This window comes from Vombatus ursinus, unplaced genomic scaffold, assembly GCF_900497805.2.
Source record: "Vombatus ursinus unplaced genomic scaffold, bare-nosed wombat genome assembly UNPS02014774.1, whole genome shotgun sequence".
Classification (NCBI taxonomy): domain Eukaryota; kingdom Metazoa; phylum Chordata; class Mammalia; order Diprotodontia; family Vombatidae; genus Vombatus; species Vombatus ursinus.
Genome location: NW_020954552.1, coordinates 16,991,415 through 17,019,044, shown reverse-complemented (window position 1 = coordinate 17,019,044; position 27,630 = coordinate 16,991,415). Strand labels below are relative to the sequence as shown.

Genomic DNA, 27,630 nt, shown 5'->3' with positions numbered 1-27,630 from the left:
TACTACTACTACTACTACTACTACTACTACTACTACTACTACTACTATTTACTCTATTTACTTTTTTCCCAAGTACTTAGAAAAGTGCTTGGTGCACAGTAAACACTTAATAAAGTTTTTTCCAATTCATTTCATTCCATTAAATGGGATGGAGGTAGTATAAGTACCATCTGAATTTCACAAATGAAGAAACTGAGAATGAGGGAAAGGAAAAGGCTCAGAGATTTCTGTAGTGCTGGGAATGAATAAGGAGGGAGCCTTTGAACCTCTTTTCTGAGATGTAAGGCCTCCTGAGACACTTTTCTGCAAGGACCACTTGATCATATTCTCACCAAGAACACTACGCTAGGACCTCATTGTGGAAGAAGATCCATTTCAAGGTGGGACTGTCTGGGACTTTATCGAAGAGTTTCATTATTGAACGAAATTAGTGGAAACTCCTATGTGATTGTCTCATCTGTCTATAATGCAGTTCCCCTTATGTGGACCCAAGGACAGCATTACAACTAAATTTCATCAAACTCTGATAGCGATGTAGTGTGCATTTAATTAATCTCAGTAAGTAGTTATTTTTATCTTATCCAGATAGTTACTTATGTTACCAATACAGTATCTTTTTAAAAGACAAAGTGGATATACCATATAAACTGACTTTAGAAAAAAATTAATAACTTTTTTAAAATAAGAAGTTTATACATTTTAGTGGTCTCTGGAGACATTTTTTATATTGTGCCAATTCATTTTCTTTGCAGAATATATTCTTTAGACAATCCTCTACCCAGCATGAATGCTTCCTGAGAGTTGGAACCTTGTAATAGAAAACACAAAAACAATAATAGCAGTTTGGACAAGTTACTGACAGAAGCAGTCATGCCAGCAAGCAACCTGGTGCATTTTTTACCAGAATTAGTGCCTATTTGGCATACAATTGACATTATGCATTTTTTAAGCCCAAATTGGTCATTGATTTTCTGCTGAACTGCTACAATTACTCTGTTGATACAATATGATTCTGAAACCCCATTAATCTAGCAACCTCTTCACTATGAAGAATAAGGTGAGAGTAATTAGTTGATCTTGAGGGGAGAATCTAATGGCCATCTTTGCTGTTTTGTTTTTCTTTTTTTAAGTATGCTACATTATGTGGAAAGGTGCTCTATTTACTCCTGTGGACCTAGTCTCTTTTAGGTAGTTTGTAGATGACTTGAAGAGTAGCAGAACCATCAAAAAGTCATTTTTCTGATGTTGAACAAATTCTGAGTATGGTATAATAATGGCATACACATTTAGAGAGGCTGCAAAGTTAGGTTGAATGACCCTAGGACAGGGTGGGGAATCTGTGACCTCAAGGCCATGTGCGGCCTTCTAGGTCCTTGGGGGCGGTTGACTGAGTCCAAGTTTTACAGAACAAATCCTTTTATGAAGGGGATTTGTTCTGTGAAGTTTGATTTCAGTCAAAGGGCCACACTAGAGGGCCAAATGTGGCCTTGAGGTCATAGGTTCCCCACTCCTGCCCTACGACTCAGCAGGGCTGAGTAGAAAGCAATAATATCTCTATTTGGAGGAAATGATGCTAGTTAGCAATCCTGAATCATGTAGTACTTTGACTTGTTTTTTGACTGGGTTTTAAATATAGTCGAGGTTTAATGCAAGTGAGAAACTGATAAAAACTATTTAATCTTTTTTTTTTCACTTGCTTAGAAGGTTGATTATTTTGTCAGTTAGGACCAGGAGCAGGTAGATTCTATCACTGTGTTTCTTATTTTAATACTCATATGTTCCTGGCTCTGCCTCCATCTGCCAGCTACTTCCATTCTTTCCAGATGCAATCAATGAATCAACCAGCATCTATTAATCACCTACAAGTACTGTACTAGGTTCTGGGGATACAAAGATAGAAGTGAAACAGTCCCTATCCTCACAGAGCTTACATTCTATCAAGAGAGACATACATAAATAAACATTTACAAAACAAATGCTAGGTAAATCTGTTCCATGGACACATGTGATCCAGGCATTCATATTCCTTCTTTGTATATTCCTGGCCACACATTTTCTCTGCATATTACCCCTTCCACAGATGTTAGGGTAACTTATGGAAGAATGTGCCCTATATGCAATAGTGTCCTAGTAAATGTTTTTAAAAAACAGGTCTCCCAAAACATATGATACAACTTTTAAGTTTAAAATGCATAATTAGCATTTTTCTCCATCACAATCTTAAACCTAGATAATCAGAAAAAACAATAAATCAAGCCCTGATTTGTAATCTTTGCCCATTTCCAAGATATAAATGCTTACTTGAATCAGCACAAACTGGCTCAGCACACCCTTGCTTGTATGTATGGAGGGAATTTTTCTTGTCAAGTTATTTGGCTATGCTGTTTAGTTAAATATCTTTTGCTTTGCACAGATATGTCCTCTGCTTCACTGATAAAAAGAAACCTGTTTGGTGGGGGCTTGTGAGTACTGATTTTGAGTGGATATTGACTCACAATATGTCTAGAGCTTGGGATAGTTTTCAGGGGGGTTGAATGTGAGGGAAGGGCCCCAATGCTTACTGAGCAAGGATTTCTTCTACATCCTCAATTGTCCTGTTGAAAATACTTTGAAACAGAGCTTTACCCTAAGGTTGCAAGAGAGTGGTAGCTACCAAAGCTGGGATTTAAGAAAAATGGTTCACCCAGGGGCACAGAAATATCAATGTACAGCACTTGATGGGAATGGTCTTGGAAGTTATTTTCAAATGACAAAGTTAAGTAAAAACTCTCTAACTTATAAGAAAACTCCAGAAAGAAACTGACAACATAAAATTTGGTGGAAACATTTGTTCACTGATACCTTAATAAGTTGAAAAAACCCAGTGAATTGTTGAATCTGTCATTCACTGAATGAGGTATTGGATTCAAACCTTTATGTTTCAGGTCAGTTTTGATCAGATGTGAGCTTCTGAGAGGAACCAATTAATTACTCCAGAGAATTGAATTGGCTGGAAAGGGAGTGAAACCTCTGATGGAATGTTTTGCAAAATGCCCAAAACTAAAGGATATTCAGAGTGCATAGTTCCTTAAAATTTGAAGTCATCAGGCAGCTGCTGATTTAGTTAGTGACTTGACAAGTGGAATTACAAAGGAAACAACTCACTCTCTGCTTGAAATCCTGACAGAGTCATTAAGTTGGTACCTCAGGTGACAATCTGTTGTTGCTAGTGTTTATTCTTCTCCTCAATGACTTCTGTAAGTCTGGAGGCACTTCACAGAATTACAAAATGAAACACTGCATATGTTGCCAGAGGAATGTCTTCATTCTCGGTCTCTGCAGTAGCTTCTGGGATAGATGAGAAAAAAGCAGGAGCAGGGTTTGGCCTATTGAGGCCCTGAAAACAAACACTCGTTATTTTGAATTAAGGAAAAAGAGTAGGGGGCAAAATAGACATAAATTTAAAAAAAAATAGTTTGTCAGACTATCTGCATGTACACAAAGAAAAGGGACCCTCAGAGCAGGGAGGCTAGCCAACAGGGCCCTCGCTTTGAACACTCATTTTCTCTAGAGTCAATCTATCCGAGAGGGTGTTTACCTAGTTGATGGTACAGTCAGCCCTCTTGACCTTTTTTTTTTGTTGTTGTTCAGTCATTTCAGTCGTGTCTGACTCTTTGTGACTTCACTTGGGGTTTTCTTGGCAAAGATACTGGAGTCGTTTGCCATTTCCTTCTCCGGCTCATTTGACAGATGAAGAAACTGAGGCAAATAGGGTTAAATGACTTGCCCAAGGTCACACAGCTAGTAAGTGTCTGAGGCCAGATTTGAATTCAGGCCACCTAGCTTTCCTCCCCTTCCCTCTTCCCCTACCCTTGTCCTTTTTACCCTTTAAGAAAGTGGAGGAAGAATTAACAATGGCTAGTCTCCATGCTCTCAGCATAGTGCTTGGCATGTAGTAAGTGCTTAATAAATGCTTTTTGACTTATTGACTAACTTTATCCCCTGCTCCCTCCATTCATTTTTATTTTCAATTTCCTGTTATATAAAACCCTGGAAATCTGCCTAATTTTTACCCACTCTAGATCCTACAGAGTGTGTGCTTGTGCTGTCCCAGCCCCATGAGAAGCTGCTGCTACCTTGAAAAAATTACCTCCCCAGCTCAGCTTCTGACTACAGCTGGAGGTGATAGATGACAGTCACCATTAACTATACACTAACACAAAACAGCTAGGTGGTGCCATGGATAGAGTGACTGGCCTGGAGTCAGGAAGATTCATCTTCTTGAGTTCAAATTTGACTTCAGACACTTACTAGCTGTGTGATCCTGGGTAAGTCATTTAACCCAATTTATCTCAGTTTCCTCAACTGCGAAATGAGCTGGAGAAGGAAATGGCAAACCACTCCAGTATCTTTGCTAAGAAAACCCGCAAGTGAACAACAATACAAAGCAATGTTTCCTCCCTAGCATTTAAATGTGAAGCTCTAATTTACCTGGACTACTTTTGAAGACATTCAAGGAAGGTGCCTTCAACCACTCAAATGTATACTTCCTGTCATTTTGAATTATTAACTGGCTATTGGATGGTAGTGGAAAGAATCCTGCATCTGGAGCAAGAGAACCTGGGTTCAAATCCCAGCTCTGCAAGAGGCAACTAGGTAGCACATAGAGATTTCTGGACTTGGAGTCAGGAAGATTTGAGTTCAATTGCCACCCTCAGAAACTTCCTAGCTATACCTGAGCAAGTCACTCAACTTTTTTGCCTCAGTTTACTCATCTATAAAGTGGGGATAATAATAATACCTACCTTGCAGGGCTGTTGTGAGGATCAAATGAGATAATATTTGTAAAGCATTTTGTAAAATTTAAGGTGCTATATAAATGTTAGTTATTATTATTACTTGGTATCTATGTGAAGTTGGACAAAATTTCTGGCTGTCATTTTCATCTATAAAATGAGGGAGTTGGATGAGATGATCTCCAAAGACCTTTTTGTCTCTAAAATATAACCTAATACCCTTCTTTATGCCTTCTGTGAAAAAATAAAAATAAAATGACAGATTCTGCCAAGCTTTGAAACTGACAGCCTTTACATTGCTAGTCCAGTATTTGAATTTAAATAAAAATGTTGAGGTCGCTCAGTTTGGAGGTTATATAATATGGAGAACAAACATGTGCCCAGAGTGTACTCAGTTAAGCACAGTAAAGGAATTTATGTAATTAAATTGGCAGCTGTTGAATATCCTGTCAGATTAACACACCAAGTGTGCTGCCCTACAGAGGCTGGTTCAGTTTCTACTGCAGTGAGTTTATCAGGGAGACAGATTCAAACAAAAGAACTGCCCTTGTTCAGGTACCATAGATGAGAGAGACTGCTGATTAGAAAGAAGTTGCAGTCAGTTCTTGGTTATTCAGCTCATGGAAGGAACTAGAAGGGTAAATGAAACAAAACAAGATCGGAATGTATTTCACACAATTACCTGGCATGGTACAGGAGAAAGGTCGCTTAGATGATGAAAGGTTAACCTTTTGAGCACACAAATTTTTTTTTAAATAGAAATCATTTTAGAAATAAATATTTTCCCTCTAAAGAGAATGCTAGCCATTAAAAGATACAAGCATTTTGAAGTGGGAGGAGACAAGTGAAGAAAGGGCTAAGACATCCCATTCTAAGCTTCATCTTTTTTTTAATAATAAAAACCAAAATATTGAAGCTATTAAAAATTTCCTACCTTCCCTGCTATAATAAACAGAGAATAATGAATTCAGTCTAGTAAACATTTGCTAGATGCTGGAGGCACAGAAATTGGAAAACAACATGGTCCCCTTGCCATGAGGAATTTTAAAAGGGGAGAAGACATGTACAAAAAAAAGTATGATAAAAGGTAGAATGTGATAAGGGCAAAGGAAAAGTCCAGATAAGAAATTTAAAGAGGCAGACGTCATGTTAAATCTGGGTGATCAGGGAAGGTTTCTAGGAAGAAGTGATACTTTAGCTGATTCTTGAAGGGAAAGAGCAGGAGCAAAGTGGAGAACAGTCCACAGTTCAGTCTGCATTACTTGGAGAGGACTAGGGGGAATAAGGGGCAGCTAGGTGACACAATGGATAGAGAGTCAGGAAGACCTGAGTTCAAATCCAGCCTGAGATACTTACTAGCTGTGTGACCCTGGGCAAGTCACTTCACCCTGTTTGCCTCAGTTTCCTCATCTGTAAAATGAGCTGGAGAAGGAAATGGCAAACCACTCCAGTATCTTTGCTAAGAAAATCCAAAGTCAGACATGACTGAACAACAACAGGGAGAATAAGGCTGGAAAGTTGGGATAAGATTGGGGAACTAGGCAGTTTGTATTTTCAGTTAGTTTATAGTTAGTATAGTTACATATATATATATATGTATAGTTTGTATATAATACATATTATACATATATACAATAACATAATATACACATATAGTACATATATATGTATAGTTAGTTTGTATTTATTCTTATTTGATAAGACATTGGTCTTGGTCTTATCAAATCATAAGGGATCTCTGAAGGTTTCAGAGCAGCTCAGAGTTGTGGAATGTGAAGATTATTTTGATAATCTTGGTATCCAATCCGATATACATTTATTAGACACCTACTATGTGGCAGCTAGGTAGCGCAGTGGACAGAGTGCCAGTCCTGGAGTCAGGAAGACTCATCTTCCTGAGTTTAAATCTGGCCTCAGATACTTCCTAACTGTGTGACCCTGGGCAAGTCACTTCACCTTGTTTGCCTCTGTTTCCTCATCTGTAAAATGAGCTGGAGAAGGAAATGGCAAACCACTCCAGTATCTTTGCCAAGAAAACCCCAAATGGGGTTATGAAGAATCAGACACGACTGAAACAACTGAATATTTGCCAGGCTAAATGCTGCCCTCAAGTAGTTTATAGTGTAATGAGGGGAGACAACATGCAAAAGGAGGCAGGAAGAGGGCATTGGGACACAGACCAGGGCATGTCAGTGCTGGCATCTTATTCCTGTGGAGTTGAAACCAGGCAGAACAACAGATACAAAATGGAGTGATCTGAGAGCCTGGTTTCTGCCCTTTATAAAGCAAGGCATTGAGAGGAGTTTGTTACTGGGTCCTCTAGTCTTCCAATCAAAGGGGAGAGGAGGCTCCCTCAGTCAGTCAAGGCTTGAGCTAACAGTGTGAGATTAGAGGTGATAAGCTTTTCCTGGGAGAGGCATCTTAGTTCCCTGGTGTTGAAACCTGTCAGAGCAGCAGAAGTGAGTGGAGCGGGATGAAGGAATAATTCGGCTGAGGAAGAGTCTGGAAGCACAGGAAGATTTTTGCCCAGGCAGGCAGTGGTCCATAATGACAGAGAGGAAGAAGACAGAACTTTGGGGCAGGGGAAGTATCAGATAGGGAGGAATTTGTAGATTAAATCAGTTCCAAAGTTTCAGATAGATGATTGATGTGGTAAAGTCCTCACAGGTTCCTAGTTGAAACTCACAGACTTGGTTACTGCAAAAAAGGTGGAAGGAGGACTTCCTGGATCCTACCTTCCAAGAGAATGTAACTTAATAGTTTCTTAATAATTTGGAGTTACTGTAAGCTATTCTATTCACATAATTCCCACCCTCCCATTCTTTTTTTCCTCTCTCTGCTTTTAGTCTTTATTTTCCTTCAGCCATTCTTGTCTCAGTCACTTCCTAGTCTAGCATCCACCAAACATGACTTTGAAAACAATCGCCAACTAACAACAGTTGCGCTTTCTCCTGGTAAGTGAATTACTTGATCACAGCGTATCTTTAAACTTTGAATCTTTAGGTCTTCCTGTTTGCCTTTTCAATTTTCTTTTTTTAGAAGTCATATGATATATATAGGAAGAGTATTGGATTTGGAGTTAAAGGATCTGGGTGTAAAACTTGATTCTGCTGATTAACTAAGTATATATGTGACCTTGGGCAAGTCATTTCAGTTCTGAGTTTCAATTTTCTCATCTGTCAAAAGTGGTCATAGCTACTTGCCTCTGTGAAGAAAGTACTTTGCAAACCTTGAAGTGTTTCTTAAATCGAGAGTGTGGGCTATTACCTACCCATCCATCCATCCATGAGTTCCCAGAAAAGCTATCTCAGGTTCACATTACTCTGTGGGTCAACTTCCACTCATAAACATAGATCAGTAGGTACCACTGATGTGTTTACTTTTGTCTACCAAGCAGGGAACACATTCATTCAAACAGTATGACCAAAAAAAAATGGCAAGATAAGTTCCTTCCTACCAGTTACCATATATACATGAGGTATATATACTCTTCTACAGATTACCATCCCACCAATAAAGGAGGGCATATATGCAAAGAACATGTTTAACCAAGGACAGTGCATAGAGAACAAACATATAAGGAATAAATGTGGTTAAAGCATAGTCATGGGCAGTGACTCTGCCAGTGTCCTCTGGGATTGTCATCTGGGTTTGTCTGGGTTCTCTCTGCTGGACGTTCCATCCTTATTCTCTGCTGATTGTGAAGTCTCTGTGCCTGGTGTTGCCTTTTAATTAAGCTTAAATTCAATTCAGCAAACATTCATTAAGCACTTACTACGTACCAGGCATTGTACTAACTGCATGTTGTCTTTGCTAAGAGCCTGCGTTACCATCTCCCAGGCTTTAGCTCCTCAAGTTAATCTACTGACTCCTTATACTAAAGTGTTCTGACCATCCTTACCAAAGGCAAATTGAGCTCTTCTAGTATCCAGTGGAGTTGTGAACCCCCACATTTAGCTGGGGACAGTCAAAGAAAGTTGACCAAATCAGTTCAGGACAGGTTATCTCTTCTTTTGACTGCCTGTTTTATGCTTCTTTGAAGTTTATGGTCCCAGACAACTGTCTGACTTATGGTTAGAAATTTTCTTGTAACTCCCATTTAACCCTCCCAGGCATCCCAATCCCTCGTCCCTAAAGCCTGTTTGGTGATTCTTTCCACAATCTTAACCTGCTCCTCCCCGCCCCCCCCAAAAAAAGCTCATTGGAAAGGTGCAAAGCTGGAACTACAAAGCCCACTTTGCTCCCAAGAGCTTCTCTGATTGATATGCAAATGAACGTGAACAAGAACAGAAGCTAAAAAAAGAAGAAAAAGTAATTGCCTTCCACCCTCTTGACTCACATCTGCCTTTAAAATAAATATATATAAATGCATACATATATATAATATATACACATATATATATGTGTGTGTACGTTATATATACATACATACATACGTGTGTGTGTATGTTTGGTTTTTTTGGCCAGGCATAAAGTCCTTTTATGCTGTGCTTTTGTCAGAGCAAAGCCTTGCTGTCTCTCCACATAAATATTAGCTATTATTTGTTGGCTGCCTGGCTCACTGTGGTGACGATTACCTGAAAATGGTAGGTCATTGAGATTTTACTTCATTGAGATTTGTGATGAGTCTGGGTGCTTGCATTTGAGGAATAATGCTCTGGTCCTTTCTAATGAAATAATGAGAGGCAGTATTTGCATAGTGGGTAAAGAGCTGGCACAGGAATCCTGATGACCTGGGTTCAAGCTTTAGCTTATGACTCATACTGGCTGTGTGACCCTGGGCTTAATCTTTCAGTACTTCAAGCAATTCTATAGGATTGTCAGGTGAAGAGAAGGTGCTGATTTGCATTGGTAAAGGGAGTTCCTCACTAAAAGTTCCCTTGTCATTTAGTTGTTTCAGTCATGTCTGACTCTTCCTGATCCCATTTGGGGTTTTCTTGACAAAGATACTAGAGTGTTTGCCATTTCCTTCTACAGCCCATTTTACAGATGAGAAAACTGAGGCCAACAGGGTTAAGTGACTTCACACAGCTAATAAGTGTCTGAGGCCAGATTTGAACTTGGGTCTTCCAGACTCTAGACCTGGCACTCTATCCATTGCGCCACCTAGCTGCCCTGAAAGCTCCCTACACTGATGAAATCACAAGTCTAATGTATATGTGTGTATATGTGTATGTATAACAACATATAAAATGTTATTATATTATAAATGTATCATACTGTAATAGTATGTATTACATCTAATTGTATAATAATGTCTTATATGTACATGTTATATATGTGTTTATATAAATGTGTGTATACACATTTATAATATATATTATAATTATATAATATGTAATATACACCTGCATATACACAGACACAGTGAAGTCTTGATTTAGAAGGTGCTAAGTAAGATGTGACCTCATTTTCCCAGCCTCAACCCTATTTACCTCCTCCCTGCTACCCATTCCACACTGGGAACAGCATCCCATATCCCCAGATTAGAAAATATTAGAGCTAGAAGGGACCTCAGAGACCATGACGGAAAGCAACAACTCGCTCAGAGTTGCCAACTCTTAAATTTTTCCTGGAGTAGGGAAGTAATTAAGTAATTAGCCAGAGAACTGTAGGTTTTTGGCAGTAAACTTGAAAGCCAGGTTTTCCATGGAGAAACTACATGAAAGTAACTGAAAGTTGATGATACTTGAAAGGTTGTGCATGTACTGGGTTCCTTGTTAGTCCTTTCCTTTGGAAAGGATAGCTGCTCCAAAGGATCCTCTTCCATGATTTGTAAACTCTCTCTGTGAGTACCAGGAAATGGGTTGATGAGGCAACAAAGAATAAGCGTGAAGTACCTACTGTGGAAATGTTGCACAGGAGACTTCAGTCTTGATGAATTCTCAGAAAAAGTATATTAATTAATAAAAAGTTAGCATATATCCCTATCATTTTGCCATTTTTATGCCTTTTATCCCTATCATTATGCCATTTTTTGCCATTTATCCCTATCATTATGCCATTTAACGATGATATTTCAGCTTAGAGAAGGTAACGTAAAATTTTATCAGTACAGAAAATGTTTCTTAAAGAAGCTACCTTTATCAAAATTATCAACAGAAGAAGAAACTGTTTGAAAAATATTAAAACAACTGGAAAACTAATTTTTGAGTTAAAAAATACAATTGCACATGTTTGCACATAAAATAAATAAAACCCTTTTATGCTTTTTTGGGAATGCAAAGGGAGATATTACAAATACCTGGTAAATGTAACTTGAGGGAAAATAATAAATTAATTGCATGTTGCTTTTTTATCACTTATAAAAATAAATAATATTGCAAAGCCGAAGTTGAGCTTCAATTAGGAACTCCTCTCATTCCAAGTAAGTAGCACTGCCTTTTTCTCAAGTTACTTTGTGATGACTAAGAAGAATCTTTAAGGGAGCCTTAAGTACTCTAATATCTTATCTATAAATCACTTACTGTGGGTTTTCTAAAGAAGATTGTTAAGTACCACTAGAAGTTTGTACCAATCAATACATGTAACAGTGCTAAGTGATTTAAGATACAAATATTGACAAACTTAAGAGGCTATCCCTGCCCACCAATAGCCTTCATTTTAGTTGGAGAGATAAGAGATGCACACATGAGATGATAAATAAACAAATGAACACCATTCGCATTAATGCTTTCTGCCAGTATCCATAAATAGATCTGTGATCTCTCATGAACATGAATATTCCCAACAGAGATTCAGAAGAGAACCTAACTATGCCTGCCTTTTCTATGGGCCTCTTGTCCATGTCCTTAAGGGTCAATCTAGCATATTGAGGGCCCTTCTCACTTTCTCCTGACATCACAAAGTTTGCCTATCTGTGCCATCCCTTACCATGTGACCACTCAATCTTCCTTTTAGATCATCCATTTCCTCAGTGACATCTTTTACTCCTGTTCTTCTCCAGTGTTCCTCGTAATTTGGTACAGCCTGCTCATATCCAGGAATCACAGGGTCAGACCTGTGCTTTAGGAAAATTATTTTGGCAGTAATATGTAGGATGGACTGAAGTCAGGAGGAATTTGTGACAGAAAGAGTAATTGCTTTCTCTCTGATGCTCATTTTCACTTCTTCAAGGCCTGTCATGGTCCAGGTTTTGAAATCATCCAACTGGGATGATTTCACTGGGAAGAATTCACTGGGAGAATATTGATACTTAAAATAGGGGCCTTTGTTTTTGGGAGGAGTTAAAGGTCATTTAAAAAAAAGTTTCAATTTCCTGAAGGGTATCCAGCTCACTGGCTTTCTTCTGTTTAATTGTAGGCCCAAATAAGTGTCCATTTGTACTGTCTATACCCAGATATATAACTGATGGGCAAGCTCCACAAGAGACCTTTGTCACCATTTTTGTGTCATGGACTCCTTTGGCAGTCTGGTGAATTTTATGGACCCCTTAGAATAGTGGTTTTAAATGCATAAAATAAAATACATAGGATTACAAAGGAAATCAATTATATTTAAATAAAGATGTAATTTTTTTTTCCATTCTCAAGTTCATAGATTCCTGAAATCTAGGCACAGATCCTTTGGTCCATGAATACCAGGTTAAGAACCCCTGCCTGTAAGTTGTCCTTCTGATTGCATAGTATCCATAATCTGGACAATCCTCTTCTTCAATCACTTGATTTTTCTTATGGGTATAGTCAGGCCAAACTCTTTTGTGTGGTTACAGGCCACTTCCTGGGGGCCGTGTAATTCTCCAGAGATTCATGGAACCTGCATGTCATAATCTGCAAACACCATCACCTGGAGGTCCTTACCACCCACAGGAGTATCTCTTCAACTTGGATTAGTTTTCAATTAAGGTGATCCCTGTTCTGGTTGTTTTATATTAATGTAGGTGGCACAATGGATATAGTGGCATATCTGGAGTCAGGAAGACCTGAGTTCAGATGTAGCCTCAGATACTCGCTAGCTGTGTGCTCTGGCCTCGGCACTTAACCTCTATTTACCTCAGTTTCCTCTTTATAAAGTGGGGATGATAATAATAATCCCTACCCCACAGGGTTGTTGTGAGGATCAAATGCGATAATAATTATAATGTCTTTAGCACAGTGCCTTGCCATATAATAAGTGCTATATAAATGTTATTATTATTAATAATATAATAAAGTGTTCATTTGTATAGGCTATCTAATTAGAGAATATGATAGTATTTGATAAAAATGTTGATTGTGTGATACGTACTGCGAGGAGAGCTTGATTTGGACTTATATTGTCAAGAAAATTCAAAGAGATGAACTGTGATCTAGGATTTAAAGGGGTGGGTAAGATATGAATAAGCAAAAAAAGGGCATGAGGAATAACACGGGCAGAGGTAGAAAAATAGAATGAATGTGTTGGATGACATGAGCACTTAGAAAACAATGGGCGTAGAGTATATGTTGAAATGTGTTGGGAAGTGTGATTGGCTAAATAGAGTAGAACCAGATAATAATGTAGAACCTTGAAAATTAGGTGGGAAAGTTGACTGGTCCAGATTCAGACCATTGTAAATTTTTGAGCAGGAGAATAAGATGTAAAAAGCAGTGTTTAGAAAAAATTAATCTTGCAGAAGGGATGAAAGGGGGAGCCAGCAGAGGAAAGAAGACCAGCTAGGAGGTCATCGTATTCATTTAGGTATGACAGTCTGAACTAAGGTTGTGACCAGTCAACAATGGCCAAATTGGGATGACATTATGGAGAAAGAATTAAGATTTAGTGCCTTACTGGAAGTGAGATGCAAAGAAGAGGCAGGGAGGACTCTTGTGCCATAGGCTTGCTGCCCCTCTATGACTCTGCAATTGGGAGCTCCTTGGGGGCTGATCTTGTTTTGTTTTTGTCTCTGTATACCTAACACCTAGCACAGTGTCTATGGATGTATGTCCAATGAATGTTTAATAAGTGTATATTGAATTAAACATTGACAAGTGAGGAGCATCCAGTCTGTTAATATTATAGGGCCCTATTATGTCTTACTTCTATGTTCCTACACTACTTTGGAAACCTTAAATCAGTCAATACATGGTTTTTTGTTTTGTTTTGTTTTTTCTTTTTTTTTTTTTTTGTGAAGCAATTGGGGTCAAGTGACTTGTCCAGGATCACACAGCTAGTAAGTGTCATGTGTCTGGTCTGAGGCCGGATTTGAACTTAGGTCCTCCTGACTCCAGACCTGGTGTTCTATCCACTGCACCACCTAGCTGCCCCAATAAAATGTCTTAAAGCACTTAGTATGTGCTACACACTGAGGGTACAATGGATGAAGCAATCCATACTCACAATGAGCTTACATTCTAATGGAAAAGACAAATGCATATGTAAATACATACAGCATGAATAGAAAGTTAATAAATGCAAAGAAATTCAATATAACATAGTTTGGGAGGGAGGGCACTAGCATTTAGAGGGATCTTCATGCAGAAGATGGTGCTTGAACTCCATCTTAAAGGAAGAGGAGATTATAAGGCATAGGTTAGGAGTAAATGCATTCCAGGCATGTGGCCAATGCAGAAACACAGATGGAGATGGAGAGGCTTGTGTGAAGTACAGAGGGGCCAATTTCACTGACTGAGAGATGAGGAGTAACAATCCAGCATGGCTGGAGAGATAGATTGGGGCAAGATTGTACAGGGCTTTTAAAGTTAAACAGAAGAGTTTATATTTTATCCTAGAGGCCACTGGAGTTAATTGAATATAGGAGTCATAGGGTCAGAGGAAAATTATTTTGGCAGTAGTACGTAGGATGTACTGGAGTCAGGAGGAATTTGTGGCAGAGAGTAATTAGGAAGCTCTTGCCATAATCTAGGTGAGAGCTGATGTGGGCCTAAACAAAAGTGGTGGTGAGAAGGCAGGGGAAGTTTTTATGGGATGGGACAGATGTTATAAAGGTAGAAACACCAAGATTTGGCAGCTGATTGAATATGTGGGCTGAGGGGGCAAGGAGCCCATGATAATGCTGAGGTTATGAATCTGAGAGTCTGGAAGGATGATGGAGGTGCCTTCAACTAAATAGGGGAATTAAGAAGAAGAGAAGGTTTAGGGGGGAAATAAGTTCACTTTTGGACATCTTGAGTTTAAGATGTCTCGAGGACAACTAGCTTGAAATGTTCCTAGCGACCTTAAAGCACTAAATGGTTTATTGCTTTTTTTTTAACTATAGAGCTAGGGTTCTTAACCTAGTGTCTATGCATGTTTTAAAAAATATTTTGATAACTGTATTTCAATATGATTGGTTTCCTTTGTAATCCTATGTATTTTTGTATGCATTTGAAAACCTTATTCTGAAAAGGGTTCCAAAGGCTTCGCAGGAATGCCAAAGGGGGTTTATGACACATGCAGAAGTGTAAGAACCCTTGATTTATAGTGATAGGATATCTATCTTTCTCTTGGTAGGTCTTGTCCCTTAGCTCACCATTATAGTGAGTTGTACTCCACTTCCTTTAGAAGGGAGAGAGTTTCTAGAACTGTGATTTCATTGGTTTAGAGCAGTGGTTCTCAAAATGTGGTCCAAAGACCCCCAAATCTTTTTAGGAGTTCTACAAGGTCAAAACTATTTTCATTATATTACTAAAGTATTTTAATTTTTAATAGGGTAAATATCAATAGATACAACCCATAAAGGCAGAGCTCTTGGAAAGTGGACACTCACTAATTTTTAAGAGTATATAGAGGTTGTGAAACAAAAAGTTTTGAGAACCTTTGGTATAAGGAACTCTCTCTGTGAGTAACCTTCCATTATTAATGCATTTTGGAAGTGTATGGTCTTAGTTTCCTGGGGGCGATGAGAGATTAGATGACTTGTCCAGGGTAACCCTCGAAGAATAGATCAGAAGCAAGACTTGGACCTAGGTTTTTCTGACTCTAAGACCACATCTCTATCTCCTATGCTACACTTCCTCTCATTCTACTAAGTATTGTGAGTAATCATTTGATATTTACTCTCTTCCACATCACACTTGGCTAAGGGCTTCTTATAACTATTTTTTGTCTTATTGTATTGTGACTTATCTGCTATTACTTTAACTTCCACCAGTAACTTAGAAGTAAGTCACTAATTGAGGTCTTTGGACATTCATTAAAGTTACAGGACTAGTTTGGGGAAAATTCCTTCTGTTTAAATATTACACCTTATTAATTAAATCCATGCTCATTAACATTTTTCTCATAACTATTTAAATATCATTAGTTCATTCATCATCATCATGGGCTTTGAATAAACTGTCCCATAGTTCACTAGTTTTTATTCTTACTAGCAAACCATCATTTGTAGTCAGCTTCTTAAAAGGCTGAAAATGAAATTCTTTGGTTTTTATCATTTCATTTTCACATTTGATGAAGGTTCCCATTACTGAATTTTTTTTTAATTTCTCCACTTCTCCCATTGTTCTTCTCCCCTTATTAGCACCTGCTGTCCTTCCTCCCTAACTAACCCTCCCCCTGCCAATTGTCAGTGTCTGCTAATAGAATTTTAATAGATGGTTACTCTGCTTACTTGGGGAGGGAATGAAATTGTGAATAAAAAATCTGCAGTTTGTTGTTGGAAAACCACGATGAATCATACGGTGATTTTATTTTGTTGTTGCCAAATTCCTAATAAGTTAATGGCCACCAACCTGGCATTCTGCTGGAGGCTTTGCCTTACTGAGCTGCACTGTTCCCATTTCAGGAAACTAACTGGCTCCTGTTGGTAAGCCAAAACTCCCGAGATTCTTTGATTTTTTTCATTCAGTCTTCTGAATTCTGAAATGCCGTTGCAGTGATGTTTTAGTGTGAGAGAAGCATAACATTGAAATTGGTCAAGATGGGGAACTTAACCTGTTTAACTCTGTCCCTTTTAAAATTGAATCGTGAGTTGAAAACCATTGGCAGTTTCTATAATTCGTCCACATCTCTCAGCCATGGGGTAAGGAAGTGAACACTGTGTCACAGTGTACGGTTTGTTGTACTCGTGATCCTTCCCCAAAGAGCTATCCAAGAGAAGTGTCTTCTTTCACCAAACAATATATACTTTTTTATTTCTTTTTTAAAAAGAGCCTTGGGAGAGAGAATGTTTAACAAGATAAAATTTCTGTTGTCTTGAGATATCGCCTACCCTAGGCCCAGGTGTTCAGAGCATAGAGATCCCTTCCATCCCCAGCTGTGTGGTCCTTCTAGCTTTAAATCCATGATCTGTTCTAGTTCTAAAATTCTAAGACTGTTTTTAAGTCAGACTTTTTTTTTCAAGCAGCTGTGTCCCCAAGCATTTTGTTGTACATTATTTTATTTTATTTCATGTATTGCTAAGCTTTTCTGAAAGGTTCAAATTTTGGCCCTAGAGGGATCTGACAAGACTTATGATTCATCCTGCTGATTGATGCCACTGACAGGGTGGTCCCCTTGGTGTTGTAGTGTTCTCACTAAGTCATCAAAGCCTGAAGCCATCTGAAATGTGTTCCTGTGACAGGAGTCCTCTGGAGGTATTCAATAGCAGAAAGGCTGGAAATCCAGCCCTTGCTCATATTTTTTATTTACAAGGCCAAAGGGGCTCTCAGGAGGCCATGTAGTCAAATCTCCTGCTTCTAAACAAGATTACATAGTATATCCTCCTAGACAGGAAGGAATTTATTCTATTTGGATGTAATTCATAGCTTAGAACTGAGACCAGATTCAACAGTGGGAATGTTTTACAAAATCTGTATATTATTCTGGCTCATGCACACACCAAGGGTTTTATCCCCAAAATTTGAGTCATTTGCCTCAACCCAAGATTTCCCCAACATCAGAATTGTGCTCATGTCTATGTCTCCACAAAAGGGGAAAAAGGACCTCCCTTTAAGATGCCTAGTGTAGTAGCAGTAATAGCAGTACTTTGGCTATACCTGATAGAAAGTCAAAGATTTCTAACTGAGACCATAAAGAGTTAAAACAATTCTGTCTCCCTCTCCATAGAGCCTCTAATACTATCATAGGATTGAATCCCTTCACCCCTCCCCTAAGAGAAAGTAGTCAAAAGTTGCTAGAGAATTGTAGTATAAGAAAGGATGAGCAGGATGCTCTCAGAAAAACCTGGAAAGACTTACATGAACTGATGCAAAGTTAAATGAGCAGAACCAGGACAACACTGTACACAATAACATCAATGTTGTACAATGATCAACTCTGGATGACTTAGCTATTCTCAGCAATACAATGCTCCAAGACAGTTCTGAAGGACTTATGAAGAAAAATGCTGTCTACCTCCAGAGGAAGAACTGATGGAGTCTGAATGCAGATCTAAGCATACTTTTCTTTTAAACTTTATTTATTTTGGGGTTTTTGGGGGGGGTCTGTGTTTTCCTTCACAACATGACTAATATGGAAATATATTTTGCATGACTGCACATGTATGACCTATATAAAATTGCTTGTCATCTCAATGATGAGGGAGGGAGAGAATTTAGAATTCAAAATTATAAAAAAAATGTTGAAATTGTTTTTCCATGTAATTGGGGAAAAATGAAATGTTAAATAAAAAATAATAAAATTGGGATAATAATAGCACCTAAAAGGACTGAGGATCAAATGAGATCATATATATAAACTGCTTTACACCCCACCCAAAAAGTTGCTAGAGAGACAAGCAGATACTTTCTGATGAATGCCATTTCCCCCAGGGACCCACACAGTCTTTCCAACTTATAATACTATCCTTAAGTTAAATAAACCCATTCCCTAGTCTTACACAGTCCACATAACTCACAGTTTGCTCTTCCACATCATGGCTCCATCCTTTCCTACTCCTTAGCTTTGGTTTCTGAGTAGCCCAAAAATTTTTCCTCTTTTCACTAAGAGCAGACAAGGAGCAACACATTTTCTAAGAATTCCTCTACTGTATCAGAAGCTTGGTCTAGCAATTTTACTGCTTTTCTGGAGACTAGTCTATTAATCATTCCTCCTTCACTGATGCTGGCTTACATTTCTACAGCTCCTAGCTTGCCCACCAATTCACCATTGCCTCTGTCTGCTGCTGTCCCTGAAACCACATGGTTTTCTGGAGGGGCTGTACAGTTCCCTCATGTACATGATTCTCTGGAATTCCGACCTCAACCCTTTCTCTGGTTAATGCAGTTTTGGTTCTCAGTCCTCCTTTCCTCTAGATAGGCAGTCTCCAAACTTTTTTGATTATACACTCCTATCAGTAAAACGGTTTTGAGTATGTACTCTCAATAAATGTATTATTTTTTATTTGTAAATACATACATAAATACATAAATAAATACAAACATGTATTTAAGGTAGCCAAGTAGTATAGTGTATTGAGTTCTGGACTTGGAACCAGGAAGACATGAGTTTGAATTATGTCTCAAACACTAGTACAACCTGAATGACCCCGGGCAAGTATCTTAATCTCTCAGCTTCAGTTTCCTCACCTGTAAAATAGGAATAATAATAACGGCTGTCTCAAAGATGATATGAGATATTATACGTAAAGTCCTAAGTCTTAAAGCTCTATGTAAATATTAGCTATTATTTTTATTATTACTACTATACAAATAATTATTTACATTACAAAACTTATACAAAATAGAAATTTAAAAATGATGAAATAAAGATGAAATTATATGTTAATCAATACAGAGCCACTAGTTTTTGTTAAACATTTTTTACTTAAAGTTTTGAATTCCAAATTCCATTCCTATCTCTCTCCCTCTCTTTTCTTCCTGCCCCCCCAGATGGAAAGCAATCAGATATAGGTTATACATGTGCAATTATGTAAAACATTTCCATATTAGTCATTTTGTACAAGAAGAATCAAATAAAAGAAAAAAATGAAAGAAAGAAAGCGAAAAATAGCATGCTTCAGTCTGTGTTCAAACAATATCAGTTCTTTCTCTGGAGGTGGATAATAAGCTTTATCATTAGTCCTTTGGATTGCTTTGGATCGTTGTGTTGTTGAGAAGAACTGAGTCATTCATAGTTGATCATCACACAATGTTGCTGTTACTGTATACAATGTTCTTCTGTTCTACTCGTTTCACTTTACAATTCATGCAAGTCTTTCCAGGTTAGAAAAAACAATTATATAAAATATTTTTAACGGCAAAGTCAGGTACCAGAAGTTAAAACCCCTGTCCAAAAGCAATATAATATGCTCCTATTTGGGTTCTCTGAGCCGAGCTATCACACTGAGCCCTGATCCCCAAGTACTGAAGCACCTAACATGTACCAGACACTGAACTATTCTGGGGATACCAATACAAAAAATCAGTCCCCACCTGAAGGAGCTATTCCAAGCACCTATGCTACAAGGCTTTGTTCTTGAAAATCATCTGGTGAATTGTCGAGTATTAGCTTAGGGTATTAGTTAGTTGGTGTGTTTGTTTGTTTGTTTTTTTGTGGGGGGTTTTTGTGTGTTTTTGCATTTTTTGTTTGTTTTTCTTTCAGTTTTTGCTTTTTTTTCTTTTCTTTCCTTTTTTTTTTTTTTTTTTTGCCTTTTAATAGCTGAGAATGAGGAGCTACCTGAGGTCAGAGTCTGGTTCTTGTCTTTCCTTATAACTCTAGCACAGTGTCGGGCATGAAGTTAGTGCTTAATAAATGCTTATTGATAATGAATGTTAAAGACCAGAAAGGTTCAATACCAAAGGCTTATGTGATAGAATTTAAAAGCAAAATTTCAGTCATGGTATCAGGAGGTGAGGGAGATATCTGGGGATAAAGGCGCTTTTCCCAACACACTTGAAATCATACCTTCAGAGTGGCAGCCACTTGACCTATTCATAAGGCCAGTCTCTGCGTAAGGCTGATCCATTTTGGTGGTATTCACAAGGCACTGATTACTTCAGCTAAACATGTCACACCTTGTTTGGAAGGGTGACCTAAATGAGTGGTTTATCCTTTTTTCGGGAAAACTCCTGAGCTTCCCAGTGATATAAGGTATTAGGTTCAAATAAGCAGAAAGAAGATTAGAAGCCATTTTGAATAAGGGAAATAAATTAAATTTGCTGAGATGTCATTTACACGAAAGACTGCTGGTTGTTGGCAATCATTATAAACATCAAAAGCAAGAACAGTCAGACCTGAATGGAAGTAGGATTCAGTAGCTAGGTCTAGAAGGAATGTTATATAAATGTACACAGTGATCCTACGCCATCTGTGTTTGTCTTCCCTAAAATATTCAAGCTTTGCCTTCGTGGAGCACACAATTTAAGGTAACACAGATGACCAGCTCTTATTATTATAAAGATTTTGTAGAGATGTGAAAATAAGAATATGGGTCAAGATTTACTAATATCATCAATATTTTCTCAGTCACATTTTTTGGTGTTGTTAAAGTACTATTTTTCTCTTCAAAGCATTTGGTATCTTCTCCTCTTTTAGACTTCTTGAGAATCAGTCCCTCAGGGTCCTCAAAGTTGTCACCTTCTGAATGGGCCTCTTCTATGAATATTTGATCTGGTCTAGCTCCTCTTCTCATCTTTCCTTCTTAGTTCTATTCACTACCATTTCTACCTGTTCATATATTGTGTGGTATAATGGACTCGGAGGCCTCGGGTTCAAATCCCGGATCTTCCACTTGCTACTTGACCTTGACCAAGGTCTTCTTCTCTAGGCCTCAGTTTCTCCATCCATAAAATGAGGAGGTCGGACTACAGAATCTTTAAGATTTCTCAGTATGTGATGCTGTGATTATTGACTACAAATCCATGGTGACCTTCTGGAAAGTATAGTCTCAACTACATCTTTAAAATGGAATCATGTGAGGTAGCGGTGTGTTGAAGTTCCCACAGAGATTCTTTACTTCATCACCCCCCCATAGGCATGACTGTAGATTGGCTCTTTTAACTGTTATTTTGAGCAAGTAACAACACTGCAGCCTTATATAACAGAGTTTATTAAGTGCTAAATTCTGGGTGAAGTTGTAGAGGTGTGACCTCTGCTTTCACCATCTACAGGACATGGGGTCCATGTTTATAGGATACTTAGAGTAAAGACGGTAACCCAGAATTTGATTTTGGCATTTATGTAATCTGTAGATTAAAGGTATGTACATAATCTGGGCCCAATGCAGTGATGACCATTTTCTTATATAGCTACATTTTGAGCAAAAGCATGAGCTAATACTGACCCAAATACACAATTTTGAAAATTTGCGTGATAGAATAAGGCAATTCCAAATGGGAGACAGAGCTAGTTATTCAACCAATTTTACATGTAATTAATGGTATTAACAAAGTGTGAGAGGCATTCATTTCACTGCACCTGCAGCCGTGTGAAACTGGGAATATAATAGGTAAGTAGAATTAACAGGGGCTGGAAGACCCAGTACTTGTGTAGCAGTAGGTTTCATTTGTGAGCTTTATTCAAACAGTGTCCTAAAATAAATGACCTTTTCCAAGATTCGTTGAATTGGCTTTAACTACAATGTAATTTTTCCTCCAAAGGATTTAACAACAGTGAGAGAACCTGCGACAAAGAGTTCATAATACGCAGAACAGCCACCAACCGAGTACTGAATGTCCTCCGTCACTGGGTCTCAAAGCACTCACAGGTATTTTTATGGTTTATTTATTTGTTTATTTATTTACTTTAAAGGATTTAAAACAATAGTTCTCTGGAATATGATGAGCATTTTTCAGGTCTACAGATAAGTGTTATCAGAACAACATAGATCATGAACTACTCTGTCTTTAAATAGCGTAAATTAGAACCAAAACAACCAGAAGGCCCTTAGAGATTGCTGGTACAAACTCCTTCCTTATTTTATAGGTAAGACAGTGGAGGCCCAGAGAAATGAGGTGACTTACCCAAGGTCATGCTGCCACTGAATGTCAGAGGAAGGTCTAGAACCCTGGCCTCCTGACTTTGAGCTCAGTGTTTTTTTGCCTACATTACACTTTTCCCCTAGAAAATTAGCAAGGAGGTCCTCACTTTTCTCAGATCAAATCAATAAATGTTCTTGTACCATATCCAGATTGTTTCCCCATCATCAGTCTACAAAAATTACTACTGCGATGTAAAGCATGTATTTTAAATGATTTAAGATATTAAAACAAGACTGCCTCTTGATCCACATTCATTTTCGGTGGCATTTTGTTTTCTCCTTCTAGTGCAGAATTAAAGCTCAATAGAGAAAATAAGACTAGTCCTCCTTTACTTGTCTGGATTTTTTCAGATAGTTCGTGATGCTTTTTTCTTCTAGCATCACATAATTAGGAGGGTCCACTTCCTTGAAAGTAATTCAGTTGAATTTTCTCTCCTGTAGTCACTCCAGGACATACTAAACTCGTGACTCAAGACTAGAAAACTTTGAAGACAAATACTGGTCTGCATATGAAGCCAGGTCATTTAATTAACATTAGTATTTATTAAGGACTGTCACACATTGTAGGGGCAGCTAGGTAGTGCAGTGGATAGAGTGCAGGCCTGGAATCAGGAAGACCTGAGTTCAGATCTGGCCTCATACACTTACTAGCTGGGTGACCTTGGGCAAATCACTTCATCCAGTTTGCCTCGGTTTTCCCATCTGTCAAATGAGGTGGAGAAGGAAATGGCAAACCACTCCAGTATCTTTGCCAAGAAAATCCCAAAAGGTATCATGAAGAGTCTGACACAACTGAAAAAGGACTGAATCATAACAAATCAGGCATTGTACATCACCAGTTAATGAAAAAGAGGAGGAAAAAAAATCTTTAAATCATAGAAATATCTTAGAACCTCACTATTGACTTCTTAGAAGTAGAAAGAACATTAAAGATCATCCAGTGAATCCAGTCACCTCATTTTACAACTGAACAAATTGAGACCCAGAGAGATTAAGGGACTTGACTAGGATCATAAAGCTAGCTAGCAGCACTGTTAACACTGCAGCCCAGATTTTCTGTGTTCTTTCCACTATACCATACCTGGGGGTCCAGGCCTTGCAGCTGCCTTGTATTGCTGGAATAACAATAACTAAATTCCCATAGATGCTATCTAAGAAAAACCTGTTTGATGCCCCATTCTGTCTGGCGAATAATGCTAAAGCAAAGCTCCTCCATGCATTCTGTTAACTAGGTCTGCTGGGCAGAGCCTGAGGAAGAAGAGGTTGAATTATACCATTATATTCTTGCGTAACTTGTGGTGGGAAATAGATTCCTATGTGAAATGATGGTCTCTTCCTCCAAGTGGTGTACTAATGGCCACATAATCCTTCAGCAACCCCAAGAGGCTCATCTTTTATGGACTAGCCCAAGCACACAGCTGCCCAGTTTATTTCAGATTTATGAGAGCTTGAGATAGCATTTCCTCTCTCACTGCCAATTAACAGAGTGTGCTAGAAAATCCATTCTCAAAGGGGATGGTGAAAACAGAACTAGGCAAAAAAAGTGTAAGTAACTCAGGGGATATACTTATTTTCCCAGCAGAAGCTTATTTTATGAGCATAGGCCTGGGCCGCCATGTGTCCCCCATGTATTTAAGAAGATCTTGTTAGCTATACTTCCTCTATTACTATTCAATGAGTCATTATATTTGAGTCCCCGCAGTTGGGTTTTGGGTGGCCCTTACACAATTGTCTCATCATCTGATTACTTTATCCCCTCTTCCTCACTCATTCTAATGAGTTTTCTTTTAGCCTCTTTACCTGTCTATGTCATATAGAATGAATCTGTTACCTTTCTACTTAGCAGCCATTGCCTTAGGATATGTGTCCTACTTTTTTTCCTATTTTGGGAGTATACAAGATAGGGAGGTGTCTACCCCCAAGCACGTGAAGACTTCCCCCAGTGAAATGGGTGGATGAGAATAGTTTGTTCCCACGGCCATGAAGGAGGCTGAAGCAGGTATGGTGGAGCGCTTAAAGAACTTGATCAGACATCAGAGACACCAAGGTCATCCACTGCATCCACTGGTCATCTTGACTTTTGTACTGCTGATGGACTTCGATGCCTTTAGAAGAAAGAGTAAGGCTGATGATTTTGCCCAACTCTGCCTCCCTTAAATCCAATTCACACACAAGTCAAGATATCATCTGTGATGTCATTGGTGCTGTTTGAAAACAAAGCTAAATAACAGTCTCTACTCTCCCATTATTGGGTGTTTCTTGAGGTTCAGTGGCCATTTGACATAGGAAAGTAAACAATTTCAAAAAGGGAAAAATTAAATGCTGGGGCAGTGTGGAGTACAGTTATTTATTCAGTCAGTCAGCAAGCATTTATTAGGCTCTGACTGTGCATCAGGTAGGGCATGTGGGCCCACTTCCTTGAAGGTGATTCAATTAATTTTCTCTCCTGTAGTTACTCCAGGACGTACTAAACTTGTGACTCAAGATTAGAAAACTTTGAAGAGAGATGCTGGTCTGCATATGAAGCCAGGTCATTTAATTAACATTAGTATTTATTAAGACTCTTAGACATTATAGAGGCAGCTAGGTGGTGCAGTAGATAGAGTGTAGGCTTAGAATCACGAAGACCTGAGTTGAAATCCGGCCTCAGACACTTACTAGCTATGTGACCCTGGGCAAGTCACTTCAGTTTGCCTCAGTTTTCCCATCTGTCAAATGAGTAGGAGAAGGAAATGGCAAACCACTCCAGTATCTTTGCCAGGAAAACCCCAAATGGAGTCATGAAGAATCGGACGTGACTGGATGGTAACAACAATGGATACAAGTACAATATGAGTCTGCTGGTCCATCTTCTCTTGGTACCTGACCAGTTCCTCTACTATTCTACTTATAATGTAGGCACAGGATGGCTAGTTGGCACAGTGAGTAAAGTGCCAGTCTTAGAGTCAGGAAAACCTGAGTTCAAATCTGACCTCAGACTCTTACCAGCTATGTAACCGTGAATAAATCATTTAACCTCTCTTAGCTTCAGTTTTCTCATTTGTAAAATGGGGATAGTAATAGCAGGGCTCAAATGAGATAATACTTGAAAAGCACTTAGCACAGTGCCTGGCACATCGCGAGCACTATGTAAATACTAGCTATGATTATTACTAACATAATGTCCTTGATGTCTGTCACACCACTTCTTGGGAAGAGGTCATTGTTGCTAATAAACTGCAGCCTACTTGTGCCTACCATGTGTCTTTCCATTGCTCTTTGGAATTTAAACTTTTCAGAGCTGATGGTAGTCCAAGATTGGTGAACACACAGCTTCAAGTACTCATCTGTTCCTCAGCTTTAAAGCAGATGATTTAAAAAACCTGTGAAATTCAAATGGTGTGGGGGAGAAGAATAATTCTTAAAAAGATTCTGGCAGTCATTGTTCTTGGTCAATCATGTCCGACTCTTGGTGAACCTCCCTTTGGGGTTTTCTTGGCAAAAATACTTGATTAGTTTGCCATTTCTTTCTCCAGCTCATTTTACAGATGAGGAAACTGAGGCAAACAGGGTTAAGTGACTTGCCCAGGGTCACATAGCAAATAAGCATCTGAAGCCAGATTTGAACATGGGGAAATGTCTTCCTGATTCCAGTCTTGGCACTCTATCCGCTGAGACACCCAGCTGCCCCAGTCATTGTGTTTAGCTAGCTATAATTAGTAGCACCCAGGATCCAGTCATAGTGTATATCAGCAAACTGAATTCATAGAACTGAGATGCATCGATTGCCATTTAAGTGGTGTGTGTTCCAAAAGAGAATGCTGGAGGACAGGCCTGAAGTAGCTTAATGTCATGGTGCCCGGAGAAATAAAAGCACTCTGTTTTTGAGTGTTTTGGGCTTTCAACATTTTTGAATAGATGGTTCTAAATACAACTGGCCTGGGAGTTAGAAGAAACTAGGTTCCAGAGGTAGTGAATGTCTTCACTGGGCCTCAGTTTTCCCATCTGTAACAACAAAAACATATGGGACAGTGACCTACACTGTATTTGAAGTTTCTTTTAGCTCTAAAATTCTGTGGTGAATTCTAAGACACCTATTGATACCTAGGGTGTAGTATTATTAAGGCAACTTAGAATCATAGATTTATACATAGTTATGTAAATCTCATGTTACCTCACATATAGAAAGTAATATTTGCTTTTATATTTCTAGTCATATAGTATCATAGTTATCCTCTTCAGTAAGCACACTCTGAGTATACTAAAATAACCTTCATTTATGGCAAGAATAATTAAGAAGAGACAAGCTAGAGATGAGAAGTTTGGTTAAATAAAAACTTTTTCTAAAGTTACAGGATATAATTTTCCCCTATCGGATATTATGTGTAATTTAATAATCTGCCATGAGTACCTGGTTTTTATTTTGGTGGGTTACTAGTTTTAGATGGCTGTTACATGGCTCTCTTTTTTCTCTTTTTGGTCCAGACCTATGATTTTGCCAGTTACCATGTGGAAATGTCGTCTGCCAAAGCCAATTGGCGTATCTGTAATTTATAATTGTAGAGTGTTACCTGAGACAGTGAGAGGCAAATGAATTGCCCAGGATTCCATAGATAGTGAGCATCAGACATAGGATTTGAACCCAGTCCTTCCCGATTCTAAAGCCAGTTCTCTGTTCACTGTGCTAAACCATCTCTCCTAGCTTATTGAATACTTAAAATTGTTTTTGAATTTCAAAGGCACTAAAGCCTGAAACTGAAAACCATTATCTTGCTGACTTTTTTTCCTTGAGTGTAATGATTCCAACTCTTCCAAATAATTAATTATTTAATATTGCTCTAGTGAATGGATTGAAAAGTCCTATACACAATGAAAAGCCTGTACAATGTTCTGTGCTGCAGCTGGAGAGTGTGGTTATGTGTGTGTGTGTCGTGTGTGTCGTGTGTATAAACTAATCTCAGCATAGTTGGGACCCTGCTTTACTCAGGGAAACTGAAGGTAGCAGAAACATGAAGGTCAGTCCTCTAGGGAGAATGAATTTCCTCAGAACACCAGCCCCATACCCCATCAGTCAAACTA

General features: G+C 38.5%; 1 protein-coding gene across 3 annotated transcripts in view; it reads left to right on the top strand.

Moving 5' to 3' along the window:
- RASGRF2 (Ras protein specific guanine nucleotide releasing factor 2) overlaps window positions 1-27,630 on the top strand; it is a 318,717-nt gene that overhangs the window by 224,403 nt on the left and 66,684 nt on the right. For all 3 annotated transcript variants that reach the window (XM_027864223.1, XM_027864221.1, XM_027864220.1), the window contains exon 18: window positions 22,193-22,299. In XM_027864223.1, the coding sequence (XP_027720024.1) occupies window positions 22,193-22,299 (107 nt within the window). The remainder of the gene's footprint in view (window positions 1-22,192; window positions 22,300-27,630) is intronic.